The sequence below is a fragment of the Diorhabda sublineata genome, chromosome 3, assembly GCF_026230105.1.
Source record: "Diorhabda sublineata isolate icDioSubl1.1 chromosome 3, icDioSubl1.1, whole genome shotgun sequence".
NCBI classification, from domain to species: Eukaryota; Metazoa; Arthropoda; class Insecta; order Coleoptera; family Chrysomelidae; genus Diorhabda; species Diorhabda sublineata.
Window position 1 is genome coordinate 27686292 of NC_079476.1, and position 24051 is coordinate 27710342.

General features: G+C 31.5%; 1 protein-coding gene across 4 annotated transcripts in view; it reads left to right on the forward strand.

Moving 5' to 3' along the window:
* LOC130441850 (rho guanine nucleotide exchange factor 12) overlaps window positions 1–24051 on the forward strand; it is a 229572-nt gene that overhangs the window by 157757 nt on the left and 47764 nt on the right. For all 4 annotated transcript variants that reach the window (XM_056775661.1, XM_056775664.1, XM_056775662.1 and 1 more), the window contains 2 exons: window positions 3080–3167; window positions 6290–6342. In XM_056775661.1, coding sequence (XP_056631639.1) covers window positions 3080–3167; window positions 6290–6342 — 141 coding nt within the window. The remainder of the gene's footprint in view (window positions 1–3079; window positions 3168–6289; window positions 6343–24051) is intronic.

A 24051-nucleotide genomic window follows, 5' to 3' on the forward strand; every position in this document is an offset into this window, starting at 1 on the left:
TGTTTTCAAGTCTTTATCCAAATATTTTGATAAAGGATAAACGTCAATTTTTATCTATGTTTCAAAAATTATATTTTGATAAAGTCTTGAAGAAAAGTCGAACGTCAAATTTTATCTTTCTTCCAAAAATTTAAAAAAAAGTAATGTTCTAATTTACGGTACTTCACGCCGCACCCCTTTTCAAATAATATTATGTCATACATGCTTATATCGGTAATATCCTAATTTTAATCTCATCAAATAAAAATATAAAGAGCTACCCATATCTTACAGATAATGTGATATTCTTTGCGTTTATTTTTATGTTTTAAATTAATATTTTGTTTTTTCTTTCATATAAAACAAATAATAATTTATTGATTACACTGCAAAACAGTCCACGTTTGCTTAAGTGGCATGAAAAATTTATTTTTATGCAGTATTTGTGACTCTACGTCATAAGCTCCAGATGTTTTTATTTGATAGTGCAAAAAGCTCTTAACAAAAAAAATACTAGGACAATTGTTGAGGGATCTATTTGTACTATCTTTTGTACTTTTCATTTGTTACAATGTAACGAGTTGAGATTTTCAGATAAATTTCATCACTTTAAACATTTATTGAAGCTTTACGTTATTATTCTTTTTCTAAATTCGACAATTGTTTTCATACTGTTTAATAAAATTTCGTTGTAACGTTTCCAATCTTCTTATTGAAAAATCATCAAAAATTAATGGTTTCTGTATGATTATGGGGATTATCGAAAATTATTCGCGTAAATTACAAAACGGGCGACATTTATTTCAATAGAGGTGAACGGTAAAGCCAGAATACGAACTAATTTGTCTGCTTTGTACACAATAGAAAGTTTTATTTGAAATTTCAGTCTAAATAGTAAAATAATATATCTTTTCTAAGATACAAACCACAACACATCCATAAGGTCCACTTCGATAACAATAAAAACGTGGTAAAAGTTGTAGTCTTACAAGTTGTTGAAATTCTATTTTAGTGACCAATATAAACTCTTGTGCACCTTTTTTAGTTTCGTATATATATTTAAGTCTTCCTTCTGTACTTACATGAACAATATCAAACTACATCACTCAGATTAATTGTTATCTCACGAGGCTAGGGAGTTAGACCTGATATCTGTAGACACGATCTTCTAATAGTTTTTCAATTTGTTTCTTCTAGGTCACATAATAATATATGTTCCGCTTGAAAACCCGCTTCACTTTCTTTTCTAACTCCAATATGATATTAAAAAAAATCACTAAAAACACTAAAAAGCATCAAACACTTACAGATTGTATTATTGTTAACCGCTATAGAAGCCATTTCAGCGCCATCAAGTGACACGTGTTTTGTAAAACTCATATTCTTGAAACACACTGTATGTCGCAGAATTAATTTACGTCTGCAATTGTATACAAATTAACTATATTAAGAGTTGCTGTTTTATTATTTGTTTGAAATTACCTTCTCCGACTTCGATATGTTTTCTCCCAAAATTTTTCATTTAATTGACAATTTTACTCAAGAAAAATATATCAAAGGCCATTTGAAATAAAGAAAGACAACATGCAAATGCCAACTTAATTGGTTTGGTGCCTCTTCCATTGCATATAAGTTGCAACATCAGTTAGATCAACTAAATTGACAAACACATCTTTTCGTCTTTTGTGGTAAATTTATCTTTTGAGTATATATTTATTCTTGATTTTTGTTGCTAGTTTGCTGTAAGTTTTCTTTTATTATGAAAAACAGACAAAGAACCGCGTAAAAAATAAATGGCATAAGAGAGAAGGGTTAGTTTCTCTTTGTATTTGTAAAATTTTGGACATTTGAATTCAAACGTGACCAATCAGCTTGACTGATGATCAACGTTCCGGATGACCAATGACTTTCATAGAAAAAAATCACCAAATGTTACTGGACGAGCTTCGTATTAAGTTAGAGACATAGAAGAGATTACCGACTTATCAAAAGAACGCATTTGTCATATACTGTAAACAATTATGTCTGCGTGAGCTATCCGCGCGTTGGATGCTGTGTTTGCTAACCTGGAAAAGAAGGGCATTCAATTAAACATTTCCCAGACCTCATTGACCGGATTCAAGCAGAAAGAGTCGAGATTTTTTTTAATCGATTAATAACTGTAGATGAAATCTGGATCACCATATCGTCGGCTTAAGTGGCAAACCTCATAACTCCATAGCACTAAATTTTACAGAAGACACAAAAAACTTGACGATGAAAAAAATTAGTGAAGAATTGAAATGTTTTTTTAATTAAAGGATTGAAATAGTGGCCAGATATCAAATTTCAAAAAAATGAATTGAAGAAAAATGTGAATTAACACGGAGTGCGGTTAGCTTTAAACAAAATGGCGGTATGGGATTGCGAGGTTTTATATTTATACTTTTCTGTTGGATGCATTCAGAAATTATCTATCTAATGGCATCAAAATGTTGATGTAGGAAAAAACGGTGTAATTACGTGGTTTGCTACTTAAGCCGACGATATGTTGGAAAACATTAACAAAATAATCCAGAGTTAAAACAACAAGGTATAAGAAAAATATTTAATCAAAATATCAAAAGAGATAAAAAACCAAAGCTACTATTTATGTAACTTTCTATATTTGTGTTATGAACATCATTTTGTGTTTATTCTAAATAAAAAGGTACAACTAGTAAATTTTTTACCTTTTAATTTTAAAATTTTTCCTTTTAATAGTTTATCGACTGCTATTTTAAGATATTCATTAATTTGACAAATTTTATGAATAAGTTACTTCTAAGTGCTAGTTTCTACTTCGTAAAACTTTTTTAACAGATCTTACAAAAATTTGTATTTTAAATTCGCATCCAACCTTTCCAATATTATACTGAAAATTTCAAATTAGAATATTTTATACTCTTCCTGTCATTGTTCAAAAATCGTACAGAAAAATGAGACAGGATAAAAAAGGAAAATAAAAAAATAGGTCTAAAAAATCACATTAATCGTTCTACTTGGTAGTAGTTTTAAAGTACATATAAAACTGTATAACTATAATTTTAATTGAAATAAGGACTGATTGTCTTTTTTGCAGTAGTACCATCCTTCCTGCTGCCGGAAGTCAAAAGAAACACAATAGCAATATTAATCGATCAGAAAGTGTAAAGGAACAATCCGAAAAGGTGAGTTTTATAAAAACACCGAATTTTATATCATCTCTTCATTATAACTATTCACTGATAAGGTTTATATAAACATTTCGTACAATACTGACAAAACGATTGGTAATAACGTGCGTCATGATATTTCTGATAATGGTATAGAATTGTACACATGAATAACTATCGATTTCTTTTATATTTTCGACCTTCTCGATAACTGTGTCATTAACAAATTCCGTTGGTTCAAATTTAAAAATAGATTCGGCACTATAGGTACCTATCATATTAAAAATATGTACTAAGTTTGTTTTCCAACGAGGATGATATATCCTCAATACGTTTATCTTGTCTGTTCCCAGGACACAGTTTGTCCTGGTTGGGGAGTTAACTAGTGAAAATGTTACACAATTGTTTGATGGCTTCTCAAACATGTACTAACTATGCGCTGAAACAACTGCTGGGATTAGAAGATTTGGACCAAGGTCAAACAAAAACATTTAATCATTTGAAACCGCTGGTATATCTTCATTTTGTTGCTAATATATGCGCCACCATGTATATATATTTACTAGATTTCTTCAACCATTTGAGTATATTTTTTTTCCTTTCTCTAATTTCTTGGGTTCGTAGGTTGTTTGGATAAAATAATAAAACTTATATTATGTATAATATAATAAAATTTGACTTAATTCATTATTGTAAGTAAAATTTTATTATTGTTATACATTTATAAAAATTTCTCATTTTGTATTTGACCATAATTTGAGTCCTAGACGATGATTACATAAGTATTCGAAAGCTCGGAAAATATATTAAAGTTAGTCCACTTTGGTGTTTCATTGCCACGTTCCCAATAAGAAACCACTCATAATCAAGTACACTTGATACATAATATTACCTCTGTTGTTTTTTGGTGTTTTAAAATTTCAATTTCAATAAATAATATTTGAAATAGAGATAAAATTGACGTTTCGACTTTGAGACATATCAAGGTTAAATAACGAGAAATCATACTGAACATAATGTTTACACTACCACAAAATTCACAATTACACTGTTTGACGTCCGTTTCGATAACAAAGTATAATCGAGACTGAAGTTTACTTATGTCTCATTCCATCCTTTCCCTCAACAGTTCCAGAAATTCAGTTTGCTAACGAGAAAACAGTCACTTTTTTGAGGACATTTTGTAAAAGCTTTTCTAGAGAGCTTGAAAATGAAATAAGTTATGAAAAAAGTCTTGTACTCAAAAGTTAACTGATTTCAATGAAAATAAAATGATTATTTTTCGAAGGAAAAATCAAAACTTGCACTCACATATTTTCCACTATAATGAAAATTGAATGTTACTCATTAACAAATAAGTGTATTCATGTTCCAACAATGTGTTTAAGAAGTTTGATTGATTTTGAAGTCGTAATATCGAAACTACATATAATTTTCTCAATTCCTTTTTGAATTTTTTAAAAAATATTTATCTAAAATTATAGGAGTTATCAAATAAAACTCCTTTTCTGTAATACTTATACATTTTTTTAAAATTTTTCTACGATGAATATTAAACGAGGTATAGTTGTTAGAAGTTCTAATTCAAATATTTAAACCTCTTTAACTCAAAAATCTCAAAAGTAGAGGACATAAAAAAGTCTAGACAGGAGTCGTAGCTTTAAAAATTGCCTTTAAAATGATTTTTAAGCATTTATATGCATTTATATATAAAAATAAGTTTGTTTGCTTGTATTGTACATTATATGCAAACACATTGTTACATCTTTCTGAGTTCGCTACGAATATTCTTTATATATTTCACCCATAAAGAGCAGAAGCACACATCGTGTCTGCATAACCTTTGATGAAAAGGTTAATACAAGCCTAATTTAAATTTTTCGAACCAATCGATGTTGTCAGAAAAAATTGCGGGGTAATACTCTATTCTTCTCTTAGGTGATTGGACTAATAATTTTGTTTAACGGGTACGAGGTAATCTATTATTCAAGTTTGTCGCATTAATAAATATTTCTTGACGAAATTTATAAACTATCTTCATATTAAATACTTTCTTCATATTACAAAAACTCCTTTGAGGCGTTTTTACCACGTGAAACAACTAATAATTCAAATTCTTGGACATATGTGGAACAAATGAATCAGGTTCAGATTACAGAATTTCATCCTAACATTCACTGTCAAAACAACAATTATGTTTGCTTGTTGAAATTTAACGTAACTGCTTTTAGTATCAAGTAAAAATTATTTAAACCGGAATAATATATCATTTTACATTATAAACTTCTCTAGAATTAATCATATGTAAATCAAACGTTGAACGGTTAAATCTGTTTCATCGAGGTACATTTTTTAATGTCGTATTTATTTGTCGATATATCTAGTCACACCCATACCTCGTTTATATATGATGAGATCATACAATACTTATCCACTATTTGAAACAATCCATTAAACTAAAATAGGTCCGTATTGGAAAAGGAATGTCTTTTGGTCGATCAGAAAAAAAAATAAATTATCAGCAGCTTCAAATTCAGAAGATTAATGCATTATTTTTCAAAAATATTATAATTTATCTTCTGGAAAGTGTTGAAATTGAAATGTGTAATCAAATTAAACAACATTAAATATAAAATTCATTCAAATAAAGTTAAAAAATTGAACGAAAACTAGTTCCAGTGAAAGAAAAATTCATCACGTAAAATATATTTATAGTTCTCGCTACAGAAATGCCGTCAATGGGGTGTTTGTAAATTGTATCCTAGCAAAGTTAGTGCACGCGAAAAATAAAGAATTTTAGGAAAAAAAGACTTCCAGTAATCGTGCAAAAATTGAAAGAAGTCTACCGATAAAAATGGTATTTTCCATCTATCAAGTGCCTTGCAGTAATTCCCATCTCAATAGATTACATGCTTCAGTTAAAATTTCTGTAATTTTACATGATTAAATAATTATTCGAATTGTAACGGAAATATATGGAGCTATTTTTTGATATGCTTAAACTCATCTAAATATAAAATATTATTGCCGTTATTCCTATAGTATTATTATTTTCGTTATCGATTCTATCAATCAGATGAATTTCCATTTCATATTCAATATTTTTAGTATTTATAACATTTTGTTTTTATTTTCAGCAAAGGAAGCAACAAAGAAGAAACATCAGTGATCCCTCGCATAGTACCACAAGGTGAGTTTAGCAATTTTCAATTTATTTTCAATTGGGTATAAGACCATATGTGGTCATGTAGATAGAAATATACATCATGAGTGGCGTCTATAAATCAATCCGATTCGAGTGCGAATTAACTACCACAAATAGATAAATTTATCAATAGTGATGTCATTAAAAATATTGCACTGTGAGTCGCCTAGTACAACGAAAGTGGAAAAAAATGATTATACGGCTTGATTATTTCGATTACGGCAAATGATTTTTTGTTATTTTGCATCAATTAATTAATCGGAAGCTCGAGACAAATTATTTTTTTAGTTGAACAAAAAATGTATTTAACCTATATTGTAATAAGTAAAAACACTATGTGTGACTAATGCACTTAAAGTCTACATAATAAATCAATATTTCGTCTCTAGTCACCTGTCTGCCCCCAGAAATAAGATGAACAGGTATTCTTTTCAGAAGATTTAGAGCTTTTTCTAATCAAAGTACCAACGTTTCAATGATAGGACAAACGATTTGCTGGCATTTTGCCATCGCACTTCAATTCTTCAAAGCTTTTTGGGACCATCTTGAAGAAGACTTCCTCCAATGATGTGGAATCATAGTACTGCAGTATACAAAATCTTATCTTTTGATTGTACAAGTTTTTAATTTTAATGATTTTCAGTAAAGAATAATCTCGTGATTTCTAATTCGTATGAGTGATTTCAAACTAAGAATAAATTGGTAATGACGGTTTTATTATGTAGAAAATTTAGATTGAGATTAAACAAGGATTTTCAGGAGATTTTGAAAACATTATATCGTGTTAAAAAAATCTCCATAAAAAAACTACGCAGATTTATAACCCGGGTACTTAATAGAAGAAATACGTCACTCTTTGGTCCTCAATTGATGTTTAAACAATTGGCACCAAAGGTTAACGTCCTAGAAAACACCCCATTGTTTGTTCACATTTTGTTTGTTTTGCACTTCCATTCTGAAAATTTTAGGAAATGGGTCAAGAAGCTCTTAACAAAGTTTTCCGTCATTGTAGAGAGCTCAGAGCCAGAAAAGTAAGAACTGAAGATTTCTTAAATAATTCTGGTCAGCTCAAATACCGAGTTTTGAAGACTCAGACCAAAGTGTGTCTATTTGTTGACAAATAATTGTTGCTTGTTCAAAATTTGTAATAAAACGTATACTTATAATACAAAATATATGATGAATACAAGTTTTCAAGGAAGAAAACTATTATAATCTAGAGAATCACTAGTTTCGAACTACTGTGCATCGTGTAGACAATTTTTCATGTTCAGTTCGATATTAAGTATACTATTCATAAATCGGACTCAATTATTACTTGTGGCGAATAATTGTTACTTGCCATGTCGTGTGAGTGGGTCACTTGCACAATTATTTTCCACTTGTGGTTTTTCATTTGTGGTCGATAAAAATTGGCCCAAATCAAAGAGATCACTACATAGATTATGTAGAGGCGCTCTACACAAATGATCGGCGTTTACTGGGATAATTATAGTTTTCAAGATTAAGCAGAAGCGTACAAACGTTTCGTTTGTGTTTTTTTTTTAATGAAATGTAGTGGACAAATGGCATTATGTTAGAGTTTCTTGATTTGGATGATTATACATGAAGTTATTCTTCTTTTTCCTATAACTTGTTTACTTATATGATTACGCAGTTATCATATATTCTGAAATTGTCCCTGAAATTTTCTACTTTTTTGTGGAAAATGTCTATATTCAAATTTTATTTAATTTTGACTTTTGTTGATAAATAACTATAACTAGGGTATGTCACAACAGAAATTATTTGTATAGATCAAACTGTAAAAACAAATATATCAATAGAAAAGAGAATGATAGCCTCGAAACTCTTTTTTTGATAGCTCAGTGTTTTTTTATTTGATTAAGTTTGGTAAAAAAAACTGTAGGTGTAATGGGATTAATTCCGAAATAGAAATTCGGCTTGAAATAAATGGATTTGGCAACTCTGTAAATGGTTAACACTACAAAGCTACCGGTCATTGGCGTTTTGCGCATGACTTAAAATGGAAATATTCAAATATGTAAACAATACAACGTATGCAAATCGTGTAAAAGAAACTATATTATTACCTATGTTAATGTCAATATATAAATGCATTTATAGTAATACTCCAGGAGCTGAGTCTTCATAAGTACATCCAAGGTTTTCTAAATGAAATTTCTCGATGCGAGGTAACAATTCGAATTATTAATAAAAATTCACCAACATTGTTTGTAGGTGTATAGACTTCGACGTTCTTCAGGTTATTGATTTTATTGATATTGATATGTATGTACATTTTGTTGGTTAAGAACTGATCTTTGAAAGTTTTGGTAAATCAGTTTCCGGTTTTTCAAAGTCAAAAGTTAGTTCATGTAATCCACCAATAAATTTTATCACTTCAATTTTGACTACATGTTCATTAGAACAATAAAACTCAATAAAAGTTGTTGAATTCTATTTGTTTTCCTTCCGAGATGTTTTTTGCTTCATTCTCCATAGCTATGATATTTTTTAATTTATTTAAAATCTTGTATTTTTTCACTTTCTACTATTTCCACCAGAAACTTGGTCCTCAATAGCAGCAGAGTGCAACATAAGTCCCGCACACTGTTTTACTGTGTCATTGGTTTTATTTTTTCGTTTGATTATACTGAAGTTACTGTCAAATTGGCCAGTTTCTATTAGGTCAAGATTTACTTTGTCCAAGCGCACCATAAAAAAAAATAAGAAGATACATAACACCAGCATGAAAAGCTTCATTGGTATAATAAACTAGAAACGAATAAATTTCATGTGATCCGTTCTTGACCAATCCCTCATGTTATACATAAAACTTGGCTTTATTAGTAGCAACACCATGAATATTAAACATACACTGTTAACTGCCGCAAGTAAAATATTTCTATACTAGTATTTGAGAAAGATAAAGGCTTTGGATAAAGTCCATACGGATCCCACCTATTTTTTCATCCGTTAAACCCTTGTGTCACGATGGTGACTAAGTAGAGATGAGTTGTTTTATGCGTATTCTGCAGGAACAAATCAACATTAGCTTATTAATAATTTCTATGCATTTTGTAGGACAATTGTTCTTTCGAGTTTATTATCCAGTTTTCAATAAAAAATCTACTGTTGGTCAGAAACTGTCAGAAGACAGTTCGTCCAATCAGAATGTTTTGTACCTGCGCACCTCATTAACTACGTTCATGGAAAATTTTCACAGAGGAAAACTTTGGTATCTTGTCCCTAATAATGAAGATTCAGCTTGTTTCTAATTACTGAAAAAACAGATGGTGGCTCCTGCACTATAATTAGTTACATATACCGCTTGAATCAATGTAAGGAGCGCGTGTACAAATATTTTGTGTCATTTTTATATTTAAATTGCGAAACTGGTATTTAGTAACGTTTAACTAACTTATTAATTAAAAACGTAAGATTGTGCCACTTTGAATAAGTATTCAAGTTTATTCAAACATGTGCTGATTGCTTAATCAATATGTTTAAGTTTATGTTTTAACAAGCTAGCCAACAATGTTTAAATTATATTGGAATTACCAACTCAACACTATTAAATATATATGTTTTAAATAATGTAAATGTGTAAATCTACATTAAAATTTGGAGAAAAATCTGCCGAGGCTCTGACGTTCCAGATTATTCCATATCGTGTCTCCATCTATGGAATATTGGATACTTTAACTTATAATTCATTCTAATATTGTTTGTACTTCGTATCTCACTCTCAATACAACTCAAGATTATTTCGAAATTTCACCTGTTTCCATTGTCGTTGAAGTTACACTATCAAGAAATACAATACTTCCTCAGTGCAATGGTTGTATTGACATTGCCCTTCGCCAAGACTTTGTGAAGTCTTGAAGCCGGAGGTGTAGAGTCAATATCCTTGCAGAATTTTCTCAAGCTTTGTTGCTTCGCTTTTCTCATTTCTTTGATGTAGGCAGTGCGTTTTCTGGTGTAGCTCTGTCAGTATCCAGAACACTTTGCTCTATTAAAGAGATCCCGCCTCTCGGTTCTTAACTTGTACTCGATTCGAATGCATCGAGTATAGCCTCATTCACTTCTCTGAGATCTTGCTCCAGACTCATATGGAGTCTAGCCTTACTGGTCTGGATATTCCCTAAGTTGTAGTGAATATTGGTTTTATATATTTCCCAATCAGTTTTTCTTAGATACCTACTGATTTCTGGCTCAGTGGAATTTGTCTCTAGACTGAATATGATTATGATACATTGTGTATGTAAAGATTATTAGTTAAAATGTATTCCAAGAGTTGTTCACCTCTGCTGTTGGTGTCTTTGCTCCCCCAAACAATGTTTCGCATTTGCATCGCATCCTAGTAGTATTGGTAGCTTCTTTTTCTGGTAGTACTCTACTAGTTACAGTTCTGGTGGCGGAACAGTCCCGTTCCCATCGCAGTAGCAGGAGACTATGACAATTTCTTGACGTTTTTTCTTGTATTCGAGCCGTGCTCGAAATAGTACTAGGTCTCTGTTCAGAAATTCTGAAAGACAAAGGTGTTTTATGTCGTTAGGTTTTCTTTAGTGAACGCCTGGGCGATGACTGCAGATGTCCTTTTTACGTGGTGAACGTTTACTTGGACTATTTTGATGCCCGCCATCAAACTTTAGGTTCATCCGTCTCACTAAGAATATGTGCCTCTTGGTGATCTTCGCAGCAGTCTCGTTGCTTGCACATTCTATTTCTTGATGGTCAGGTAGAATTGTTCGTCTATACCTACCCTAATGAGCTGACCATTACTTTCGTCCTTTCGATTTCGAACTTCCCATTGTGAGGTATGAAATCCCTCATTCTGCGCTTCTATTAGCTGCTGACGCCTCTTTTCTTCCATTTCTTTACTCCTAGAGAGGAACAAAAGTGGCGACTGAGAACAGTCTCAGGGAACGCCCTCGGCAGAATAGCAACTCTCATGATTTTGGCAGCATCTTTTTCCGTTTCTTATTTTCTATTGTCTCTATGGTTGTTTCCACGAGTAGCTAGGGGAAAGTTGGTCCATTCTAAAAGAGTAAAGTCCGGATACAGTTAGGTGCGACTGCTAGATTTAGTTTCAACAGGGTCACGACGAGAAGGATGCAATTGAAGTCGCATACTTCCAATCGTATCTAACTGTCTTGGTGGCCAGTTTGACGAGGTGCAAAGTCTTAAGACTCTCCGTGCACAACTTGGCTACCCTGGGATGGTCCTTCTTCCGTTAGGCTTTTAACCCGGTTGGAAAGATTTCCAGAACCTCACGACCCTAAACATTTGAGGAAAAACTTAAGGTAAAATAAAAATGGCTCGACGAACTCTAACAGTTTTTGGCTTGTATTGAACTGGCAGGTGTGTGCAGGGTCTACAGCTGTAGCTGTATTATTTCTTGTCTTCGTCTACTTGGCTGATGCATGAGTTCATCAGTTTGAAGTAAAAATCAGGTACGTTTGAATTAATTACACGATTTATTTACTGTGCCTGAGAATAATACTGGACGAATTCTTGTGATAACCTGCACGAGAATGTTCATAGATCAATTCCGTGTTAAAGACTTAATTTTTCAATTGATTTGAAAACCGTATATGGATTATGTTTAACAATGTAAAGTTTACACTAGAAATGTGAGTAACAATCAGAAACATTGAGTGTTCCCAAGGCTAAAAATATAAATGGCAACGCTTGCTAAGGTCTAATCGTAATTCGTAGCTTAATCGCTTAACAGATACAGAAGATACAAAAATTAATTTGCTGTTATACATTTTCGATATAAAAAGCTTAATCATCATAACAAGGAATTTAGATCCAATTCAACAGGGAAAGTAGGATATTAATAAAATCGGAACTAAACTGCTTCGATTTGAATAACTAGAACCTTAGTTGAAAATAACTATAACGTGGTTCATGTTTGGTTGCTGGAGCTAAGTCAGGCTAGTCAGACTGCTTATAACGGTCGAGGAATCGTCAACAAATCAAGAGCACGCGCTCTCAATGCAAAAGTTTTTCATTACTTACTTCATTTTAATTTGAAAATTGATTTAGATTCAGATTAATTGACAGTAGTAGACTTCGATTGTTCAACTTAAATTTGTACTTTAAAGATATAAAATATTACAGCCTATCAGTATACTTATTACATTAAGGGGCTATTATTAAAAACAATTTTCTGTACATTGTTTTTTGAATTACATTGATTGTATGCGCTCAAATAATTTGATCGCTCGTGAATAAATAAAAAAAAACTAATCCAATTTCTTCAAAGAAAAGGTGGCTTTTCGTGTCCATTGAACATAATCACTGATTAATGTTACACATCTATTCATTCTGTCTCTAATCAAAATGAATGGATTGTAGTTTTCGATACCATGAATGAAGTTTGAACGTATATATATGAAAAAATAATAACATACCTGATTTAAAAATAAATTCTGATACTTTACGTAAAAATAGCAGAAGCAAACAAAAATCCGAATATATATTCATTCAATTTTAGTTTGTTTAACATTGAAAGATTTAACTGATTTCTTTTTAATTTTTGTTGATCTATTTAAAGGAGCTTAGTAATTGTATATACACGAGGAAAACGCGGATGTAAACAGTTAATCAATTAGGAACATCACATTTTATATAAAATTTTCAACGGCAACTTTTCACTAAAACCATACAGTATTTACCTGAAATTTCACAGGCCAACGAAAAATTATTTGTTACAACGTTTGTTTCGTTTCCACAGTTAATTTCTATAAATTGTTATAAGCTGAAACCTCTTTTTTTTTGGTGTTTTGTTTAAGACAAATCGTTTGTTTAACTCCCCAGTCAATGACCAGGATGTACTCATAACTCTGAAACTAACTCTCGCTGCCTTGGTAGCATTTTTTTACTATGTCATGGTGATAATACACTTTCTACACCAATGTTCTTGCCTTACCATAGTATCCCATTCAAACAAAAAACATAGAAGTCACGCAGCTAACATAAAAGCATATATTGTTACTTCTAATTCCACATATTATCTACCCATGAATATAATAGCCTTTTTTATTCAACAATAACTCAATAAACAACAGGTATACATGCCTATATGTTACCGTTGTGCAATAAAAGTAATTAAATCAAGACTTTCTTCGTTTGCCAAAAATGAAACAGAAGCCAATAAGTTTCAAAGAATGTATTTGATTCGCCCTTAAAGTCTATACATTTTTACATATGTCAAACCAATTCTGGGAACATTCTTTCCACTTTGAAGCTGATATATAAACATGGATTCGAGTTTTCAACAACTTCTAAGGTGACAGCGACGGACAAGAATAAGTTAATACGCGATAAATCGAAGAATACGGGCAAAGAGACAAATATTCAGTTGTTTGACGTGATTTATGGAAGATGACATTGTCGTAATGAGAAATAATATGACGTTTTTTGTTCATGGTCATGCAAAATGGTTGTATTGCAGTTTGTGATATCCTAGGAGATGCTTTTATCTGTCTGTGAGTCACATGCTGATCTTTTTTAATCATGTTACGCATAGCATCGATATTTCTCGGATTGACAACAGATTGTGGCTTTTTTTCTCGACATTCATCACTGATGGATGCACCACCACGACGAAATTCTGCAAACTAATTGTAAATAGTCTTCTCTGATGGTGCTCAATCACCAAAAATTGCACGAAAAGATTCTATGCATTTTATTTCAGTAAGGTCTTGCTCTTGCTCTAAACCAAAGATTAACATTTGTATAATGCTACGTATGGTCCGTACTATTATATGGAGTTGAAACTTGGACGCTGAAAGCTCAGATAACAAAAAAGCTTGAAGCATTTGAATTCTGGCTCTATCATAAAATGCCAAAGATCCCATGGACTGCAAGAACAACAAATGCAGAAGTGCTAACCAGAATAGGCAGAGAACTATCACTGATAAGGACCATAAAACAAAGGAAAACAGCATACTTAGGTCACATACTGAGAGGAGACAAGTATACTCTTCTGCAAACAATTATGCAAGGCAGGGTAGATGGTAGACGGGGTATCGGGAGAAAGAAGAAGTCGTGGCTAAGGAATGTGAGAGGCTGGACGAATCTGAGTGTGCCAGAATTGTTTCACATAGCAAAAGGTAGAGAAGCATTTAAAGTAGTGGTCGCCAACCTCCGTTAGGAGAAGGCATGGAAAGAAGAAGAAGGTCTTTTTAAAAATTAATAGAAAATCATTCAACGTAATTTCAGTTTTTGCACAAATTTGCGTTTGTTAAACGATCAATATCAAAAACTTAGTCAATTTCTAAATTGCCACAGGCTTCGCAATAACATTACTAGACAACTCTCGTTTTCAATACCCAACACGATTAATCACACATCAAATGTTCATTTCATTAAAAAAAAAACACTTAATTTGATAAATTCAATTCTGAAATTTGGACATACGGTAGGTGAGCTTTTCAAATATTATTTTTCAATATAAAAAGTTTTCCCATCATTGTCCTGTGATTTGTTGTTGAACAAAATTTGTTTCTGTTATATAAATATAAAAGTCGATATCGCATTTTTTCAGTTGCAGAAATGGCAACGCTCAAAACATCAGTTTTATTGCAAAATTATGTGCCTACCTACCTCTAATATGTTCCAAGGTTAACCTCGATATTCAAACCTGAATATGATACTCCCTGCAAATGTCACGTTTTGATACAAATCGGTATTTTTAAATGGATTTCTGTAATAAAACCTCACGACCTCCTACTATTTAATATATATTAATTTATGCAGGTTCTTTTTTAATAAATTCACAAGAGGTTTGAGATTAGTAGTACCAATCACCTTTTCTCAAAAGCATAACGACCAACTATCAGTTTAGTGTAAATAAAATATGTTTTCATTTATGATAATAATAGAATTATAAGCATCACAAGTGTGTCCATAATCTCTTATTTTAGACATATAAACGCAAAAATATTATTAAAGAGACAATAATAGTGAACAACTTAATTAACATACACAGTGAGAATGGAAAAATATCTATTTACAAGTGCGACAAAGTTAAACTAGTGCGCTATGTATACACAAAAGTATGTATACACCGGCTCAATTAATCCCGTATAACAATTATCCACAAGTGCGACACGAGAACAATTAATCACGTGCAAGGAATATCCACGCAAATGCCACACGGAGTTAATTAACCCCATACAGTAACTATCCACAAGTGCGACACGGGATCAATTAATCGCGTCCAGTGAATATCCACAAGTGCGAGACCTGGTCAGTTAACCCCGAACATTGAGTATCCACACGGCCCATTTTTTTGTTTTTGTTTAAACGTATCCAGAAAATTTATTAATTGAGGCAAAAGTATCTGTTTCCTCACTCTATAAGTTTAATTCATTAATATCACATTGAATTGTATTATCATTTTTGAACAATTAAGTTTCCCACGCTCATCACAAATGAAAAGTTAGAATAAGGGGTGCTACACTGAATGCATTGACTATCTTAATCAACTTAAATGATGTTGATAAAAGTTCATCAGCTCCTGTTTTTATACAAATTCCTCTTTTAATAAGATAATTTTCAGTAGGTAATCACTAGCCATTACTGCTTAATAAACATTATTCAAGAACGTAATATTTATATTAATTAGAATGAAATTCTCTGTCTCTATCCGAGGACCACATCTATTCATTGTTGTTACTTAATCATTTTATAGTTCTTCATTTCACCACTACCAAACTTCTCTATCCGATGCCCAACAGCAGCGCTCCAATCTAGAAAATACAGCATAATGTCACATTGTGTTGAATCTTGGGTAATCCAAAATTGATACAAACTGTTGTTACGAGGATTGTTCTAAAAGTTTCAGACCTCACAAACAAGACATTTTTTCCATAATCGTTTTTATTTTTCAACATATTCTCCTTTGAAGATACACTTTCCAGCTATGTTCTGGCTTTTTAACCCTTCCAAATAATAATCGCTAACTTTTTCCACAAAATAGACGATAACGACCTTTTTTAATATGACTATCACCGAAGGTGCGTTGTCCTGATGGAAAAGCACTTTTTTCCTCAAATCCTCAAATAATGTGTGATTCCCTCCCGTTGTTGTTTCACTCTTTTGAAGATAGTCGATGGATACAATTCCATGTCGGTCGCCATCACTTTTACGGCTGACTTTGCATTGTTCGCCCTTTTCAATCCTCTTTCTTGACTGGTTTTTAGTTTCAAGAAGGTAGTGGTGGATCCAGGTTTTATCTGCAGTTAAGCAGATACAGAAAATCCAACTCATTTTGCTTAATCAATAAAGCCTGGAAAATATTGATACGAATGGAGTTCTGGTCTGGGGGTTTGGGGCAAATACGTTTTTTTTAATATGCCGATAGCTTATACGACCACATTTGAATTTCCAAAATTTTACAGTCGTATATCAGTTGCGTAAGCGTATTCCGGTTCATAAACATATAATTAATGACAGTTCGATACTCAATTTTCTCCATCTTCATTAAAATCTTTACAACAATTCAGTTATATTTCTTAAAGGCTGACGGGTTGAGGTCGGAAACTTTTCGAGCAACATATTTAAAATCTGTTCTCTTGTTATAAATTTTGTTATAATTCTCTTGATGACAAAATTGGAGTAACAATTTCTAATATATATATACTTATATCTTGAATTTATGAATAAATATATTCCAGTAAACTGCAAGTACATTTTTGATGATACATAAATTTGAAGATAATTCCTTCCTATCATCGATTTCTATCATTCTTTTCAATGATCCACATACAAAGAATTCACCGCAAATCGTTTTCAAAATTTGGTCAATGTATACTGTAATGATTGATTCTGTATAAAAAATTCTGATGCTGTTAGCACCAAAAAACGTATATAAAATATTTTAATAATAAATAAAAATCTCATTACACATAACAATAAGTTGGAAAATTTAATAGATTAGAAGAAGTAAGAATATTTTTTTTAACGTATTACTGCTGAAAAATAGCAAACAATTTTTTAAGCGCGTCGTCGGCCTTTCTCTCACTCATCTTATATATTGAGATGGGAGTGAGATAGAAATCCTTCTCTCTCGAAAGTTTTTGCGAGTAGGGAGTATATTGTTATAACATAAAAAAAGCCGTGAGCAGCAGAGCTCCATCTCGTCAAGTCGAATTTTTCGTCGAATGAAGAATTTAACTAATACACAAACAAATCTTTCCATAAAATGAATTTCTTGGAAATGATATCAATTCTCAATTTTATTTCTTATACCTTTTGATATATTAGTGCATCTAGATGTTCTTGATTTCTTGAATTTCTATATAAATTTGAGAAAAAAAATTGAAACTCAATTTTAGTCACACATTGTATCTTCTACAAAAGTGAGCTGAGAAAATTTTGTTATCTGAGCATTATTTTATATTGACAATCACTAAATTTTGTCACATGAATGAAGAAATACCCCGGATAAAGATTATCAAGGTGAATTTTTTGTGTTATAAGAGGATATATTGAAAAATTCTTAGCTTACTATAGAACCAAACAAAATTTCAATGTCAAAATATTTTATTACTCAACAAGTTCTCCTCTTGATTGGATACTTTTTACTACAACGAACCTGCAACTTCCCTAAACTTTTAAAAAAAATTGTTTCTTTTTGCAAACAACACCTCGACAACTTTTAGCACTTCCTCTTTGGAAAAAAATTTACGACAGTGAATAAGGGGGGTGTTCTAGTAATTCAAACCCTAAATCTCGAATTTTTTGCATGGCAAATGAGATTTGTGTGCAGGGGTGTTGTCCTGCAAAAACAAAACAACTTTGGATATTTTTCCGCGTCTTTTCTCTTTAATTTTTTCCCGTAGAGTGGTCAGTAATGTCGAATAGTAATTTCCAGTTATTGTTCTACTCCATGGCAATCCCAAAAACCGAAGCAAGAACTTTTCCAGCAGATTTTTGGACACGAAACTTCTTAGGTCTTGGTGAACCAGAGTGTTGCCAATCCATAGATTGTTGCTTTGTCTCTGGATCGTAGATATGTACCCAAGTCTCATCCATAGTAACAATTCGGTTTACGAAGTCTACATTGTTTTCAAATCGAGCACAGATCGAACGCGAATCTTCTGCCCTTACACGCTTTTGGTCAACATTCAAACATTTCAGGATCCATTTTGCAGCAATTTTTCTCACATCCAAATTGACGTGAACTATATGATGAACGCGTTCGTATGAAATATTCAGTGCTTCAGATATCCGTTTTAGCCCAATTCGACGGTTTGATAAAATCATGTCATGAACTGCATCAATATTTTCGGGGACTGACACATTAACTGGCTTTCCCGATTGGTAACCTTTTTAAATTCACAATTTTGGTGGAGATGTTTTTTCTTCCAATTTATTGCGTAACTCTGATTTACTTTTTTGACATCAAACTTTACACTGACACTTCTAATAAGTTATTGTTCGTTGCTATGGTAACGCAATATTTTGTTTATTAATGGAACTGGTCTAGGCTAACTAGATATCAATACATCCTCGTATATTTAAGCAACCTAAATATATACTTTTTATATTTAAAATCTTTGCATAAAATGAATTTCTTGGAAATGATATCAATTCTCAATTTTATTTCTTTATATGGAAAATTGGCTATTCCTCAATAACTTTTCATTTGACAAGTTAACTCTTCTCTCTCGAATGAAAATTCATAATTTCAATAGACCCGGTGGTCTCGAACCCTCTTGTTCAATTCCAATTGACAACAAAGAAAAAATTGTCATAATGACAAGAAATTTCGAAAATGGGAAGTAAAAAAAATCACCCTAGCAACGATCATACTCGTATTATTCATTAAATAGGAGGCGGTCCAGTTCAACAGTTACAACGATCAAAATGATTTCGGGCGTTTTGTGCTAGAAGAACTGAAGAAGAAAACTTTGAACTTGAGAAAGACAATTCTTCAACATCACCCCTACTTGCATGCGAAGTTCGAACCCTCTAGTTAAACTTTTTCTGGCCAAAAAATAAGAAAATATAACAAAAATAACCATAAAATGGAGAGGGGTGAAGATGGAAAGTTTCGACCTTAGATAGGAAATCATCTCGCAATTAATTGAACCTACATGTGAAATTTCAAAGGTTTCAGAGGTGAGCAAAGGTCAAAAACCACTTTTTTTGCACTGTGACCCCTCGAAATATTCATCCAAAAAAGCCATGTATGCTAATTTTGAACCAAATCGGACCCATAGCAATTGCTCGAAAATAAGAATTGTAGCTTAAACAGATATATATATATATATATATATATATATATATATATATATATATATATATATATATATATATATATATTTCTGTTCAGGCGTGCTCAGGAGGTGGGACATGGGAAAAATGATGTGCCCCCCATTTTTCTTCTATGCCTACCGTAATAGTCTAATTTTTCATTAAAAAATTCGACTAATAAAACATATAAAAAACCAAAATTCTTCAAATCTATTTAGGTTAATTTGATTAAGATAGTTGAAATATTTGATAAAAAATTAAAAATTATAATATTTCAATTTCTTAGGTATATTATTTAATTCAGGAAAATTAGGATTTTCGGCGATTTTGAATTTCAAAAAATTCACTATTAATGGGTTAGAGATACGATAATACGTGTACGGACTTTTTTCATTCGAAATATTGTAAACAATATATAAAAATATAAAAAAAAATAATTCATTGCAAAAAATGCATTTTTTTCTGGCTTATTCAGCTTTTCGTTGTTTAAACAATAACATCAAAAGATACCAAGTGTCATCTTACACTTTTATAATCAGGAACACCTCCCGGACATTTAAAAAAAAATTACGACAATTTTGCAAACGAATGCGCCACTATGCCATGCACAATTCCATATAAGTCTATCACAAAGTTTGATTATATTTTACTCAATCCATTAATATTTGTAACTATGTCGATCAATATTTTCTTCCATATAATTCCAAAGAAAAAACTATTTAGATATTAAACTGGTGTTTTGGGAGGCAGCTGAAGAAATAATTTTATTATATGGTAGTATTTGTCACGTTTATTAACAGCGCAACCATCTCGCCGTACAAAAAATCTTCAAAGATAGCAGAACGTTATAGAACTGTTGCAATCATTAGCTCTTATTATTGTTTCATATATGTATTTTCTGGTAAATTAACATTTAACCAAAAAGAGTTTATCAAAAGTGGATAATACCCTAGGATATAATTTATTTGATAATAATAATAATAATAACGTTTATTCATAAATTTAACAAAATACAGTAATAAAATACAATTAAAATTGAATAAAATTGAATAAACATCTAGACATCCACAGAAGTATTGTGCATACTTGTATGTGGTGAATATAGGCTGGTGTGCCAAAATTTAAAAAAAAAACATTATAAAAGAAAACAAAAAAATGCAGTTAAAACATTATAAATACATTTTTACATGATTGTGTTTCAGACATACATTTCGTACATGAGTTTACTCTTCTCTGTTTTTGTTTCAGCATTCTATCATTTTGTGTATTTTTGTTTTGTCTGTTTCTTTAACAAATGTTACTAGTTGGGTTTTGAAGCATTTAAAAGAAGTTTCATCGATAATTCTTTGTGGTAGTTGCCCGAATAATTTAGGTGTCAAGTAGGAATAACCTTTTTGACCTATTGTTTTATGAGCTGTTGGTATACAGTATTGATTATTCGATCTTGTCGCGTATCTATGATTGTGAGTGGTAAGTTCGTATTTATTTTTATATTGACGGCATCCTATCTGAATAATGTATAGTTGTCTAACATCCAATATTTGCGTTTCAGTATAGAGTAGTGAGCTTGAATATCTTGTTGGTTTGTTGAGAATCATTCGGAGGAATCGTTTTTGAGTCACTTCGAGGGCATTTAGATAGCTCCTTGATACTCCTCCCCAGTCAATAATGCCATAATTGAGGTGTGACTCAACCAAACTGTGATACAGTATTTTTTTTACATTTAAACCTCAAAAATTGGCTTACTTGCTTAAATCGAAATAGGATACTCCGAAGTTTTTTAGTTAAATATTCCATATGATGGTTCCATCGTAAGTGATTGTCAATGTAAATGCCCAAATATTTAATTTTTTTTGCAGGTTTTATTTTAAAATTTTGTTGGATATTAAGATTGTATTTTGGCAGAGACGTTTCATGACTACTGAAGGGTAAATATACAGTTTTGTCAAAGTTTATTGAGAGTAATCTGCTGTCGAACCAGTCTTTGAGTTTTCCTAGATCACTCTCAATATTTATTTTGAGATTATACCAGTCATCATGTTTGTAGTAAATCACAGTATCGTCCGCGAAGCTGATTATTTTTCCAATTGTTTCCTGTTCAAATAGATTATTTAAGTAAATTACGAAAAGCACCGGCCCCAATTTAATTTTGATCTCTTCACTCACATGATTTTTGAATTTAGTTTTTTGTGTTCTGTTTGTTAGATAACTTTTGAATAAATTATGAGCTAAACCCCTTACACCCATATCTTCCAGTGTATCTAAAAGCATGGAGTGGTCGACAGTATCGAAGGCCTTTTTTAGATCCAAAAAATGATGGTGAAGACTTTTAGATTTTTTTGCTCTGGTAAATTTTAGAAATATTTCCTATAAAATGTATATTCATCTATCGATTTTAAAATGTATTGTGGTCTAAAGATACACACTTTCCTTTTCCTAATATATAAAACTTGACTAATACCCGAAAAAGAAGTACGTACCAGGATAAATATTGAAATTACTATTTTCTCAATGAACAAAATAGAAAGAGGCCTCATAATTTTGCCAATTTTTATTTTTTATTGTAGTGTACGAGTGCTTTATCAGACGTTAATCTCATCTTTCGATTTTATCGTATCTCTACAAATAACTCATGTTGTGAATAAATTAAATTTCGTTACAACCGTAACTGATTTATGAATTTATATCCATAGGAAAAAACCGATTTGTAAACTTGACTCGTTTTAAAAATGATGCAATATCCACAAAAAACTTCTGGTATTTTCATATTGACTTTATTATAAGTCTAATGTGCAAATTGATTCTTAAACTAGTAACGTCCGTTAAATGGATAAAATTTCTTGGAAGAATAGTCGCTAATGAATTAGTCAATTAAAAGAAATAAAAGTGATTACTAGTTAAGGAATTTAATTTAGGCTATTTGATAGAGAAAGTACTTTGATAAAAGATACACAGATAACTTTGATTTTCTGAAACTATTGGTGATATTCATACTGAATACACTTCATCAACACTCACAATAACACCATCTGACGGGTGTTTCGATAACAAAGTTACCGTCTTCAGACTAGTTTATGTTCAGTCTTTGACGTCAGATAGTGTAATTGTGAGTATTGGTGCAGCGATAGCGTAAACCGTGTGTTTAGTATAAGCCGCACAAGTTTTGCTTCAGTGACTGTATTAGTTAGAATCTCTACCTTTCGTGGAGACAAAATTGGAGAATATGATTGATGTTACTAATTTGAAGTCCGAACTATTGAGGCTGTTTCTATGGCGAATCTGTAACCGGGTACGTTATTCTGATGCAAAACAACATCTTTGCCCAGGCGTTTCACTTTTATCGCTTCACGCTTGCAACTGGCATTATAAGCAATCTACAAAAATAGGTCTTAAGCATCCGATTCTATTTCTTATTCTCCATTTTGGTACCTATCGTGTGGAAAATTAATGTTATCATCAGTAAATGTAACGTACTATGAAATACCACTGTCTCCCAACTATTTGTTTAATAGTCTTTCGTGGCTTTTACAACAAGAGATCAGGCACTTTTTTAACATTTTCGTATGGGTACGCCCTTTGCATCTTCGTCTGTTCACGACTGTCTACCACATTTAAACTGATGACACCACTTTTTGACTATGTCACATGATACTGCAGATTCCTTTGATATATCCACCAAAACTTTTTGTGGTATTAACACTTTCAACCCCAATTATGTAATCCCCACGCGTTACGGGACACAGTCCATTTTGATACTAAGATGAGATTCTCGGATTTTGTTCTTTTGTCAATTTCTGGTGTAAGTCTATGCATAAAAGGTTGAATCAGTTTCGAATGAATCCGGTTAAACAGAGATGAGTGAGACTAATTCCGAATTCCAACTACTGGAAAACATATCCAGAAAGTAGATTAGAGATTGTCTACTAAGTAAATTTAAACCTTATTTTTTTTGTTTATTTATATATTTTAAATGTACATATACATTGTTTTCAAGTAAATCACATTAAAATATGAGAACTGTTAGATTTTTCTGGCTGGAGTTCAAGTATATAATGCAACTATAATTTATTTTCTACATCAGTAATTGCGACAATAAATCAATGCTCACCTAATGCAGTTAATTCATACAATAATTATTTAATTCATAGTTGAACTATTGAAAAATGGCCTACTTTAAATTTTTGTCGTTGTTCAACATAATAACGTCTGTTAACGATATGTATGTATGGGTAATTCGATACTAACCGTTAGTGTGATCATCAAACCATTAAAAATATTGCTATAAATAGCCAACAAGAATATGATCACCACGAATTATAGAGTAATATTTGAATATTTACGAGTATGCTAAGTGCCATCAAAATGTTCTTATTTATTTAGAAAAAATGTATTATTTTAGAGATTTGTGTTCAA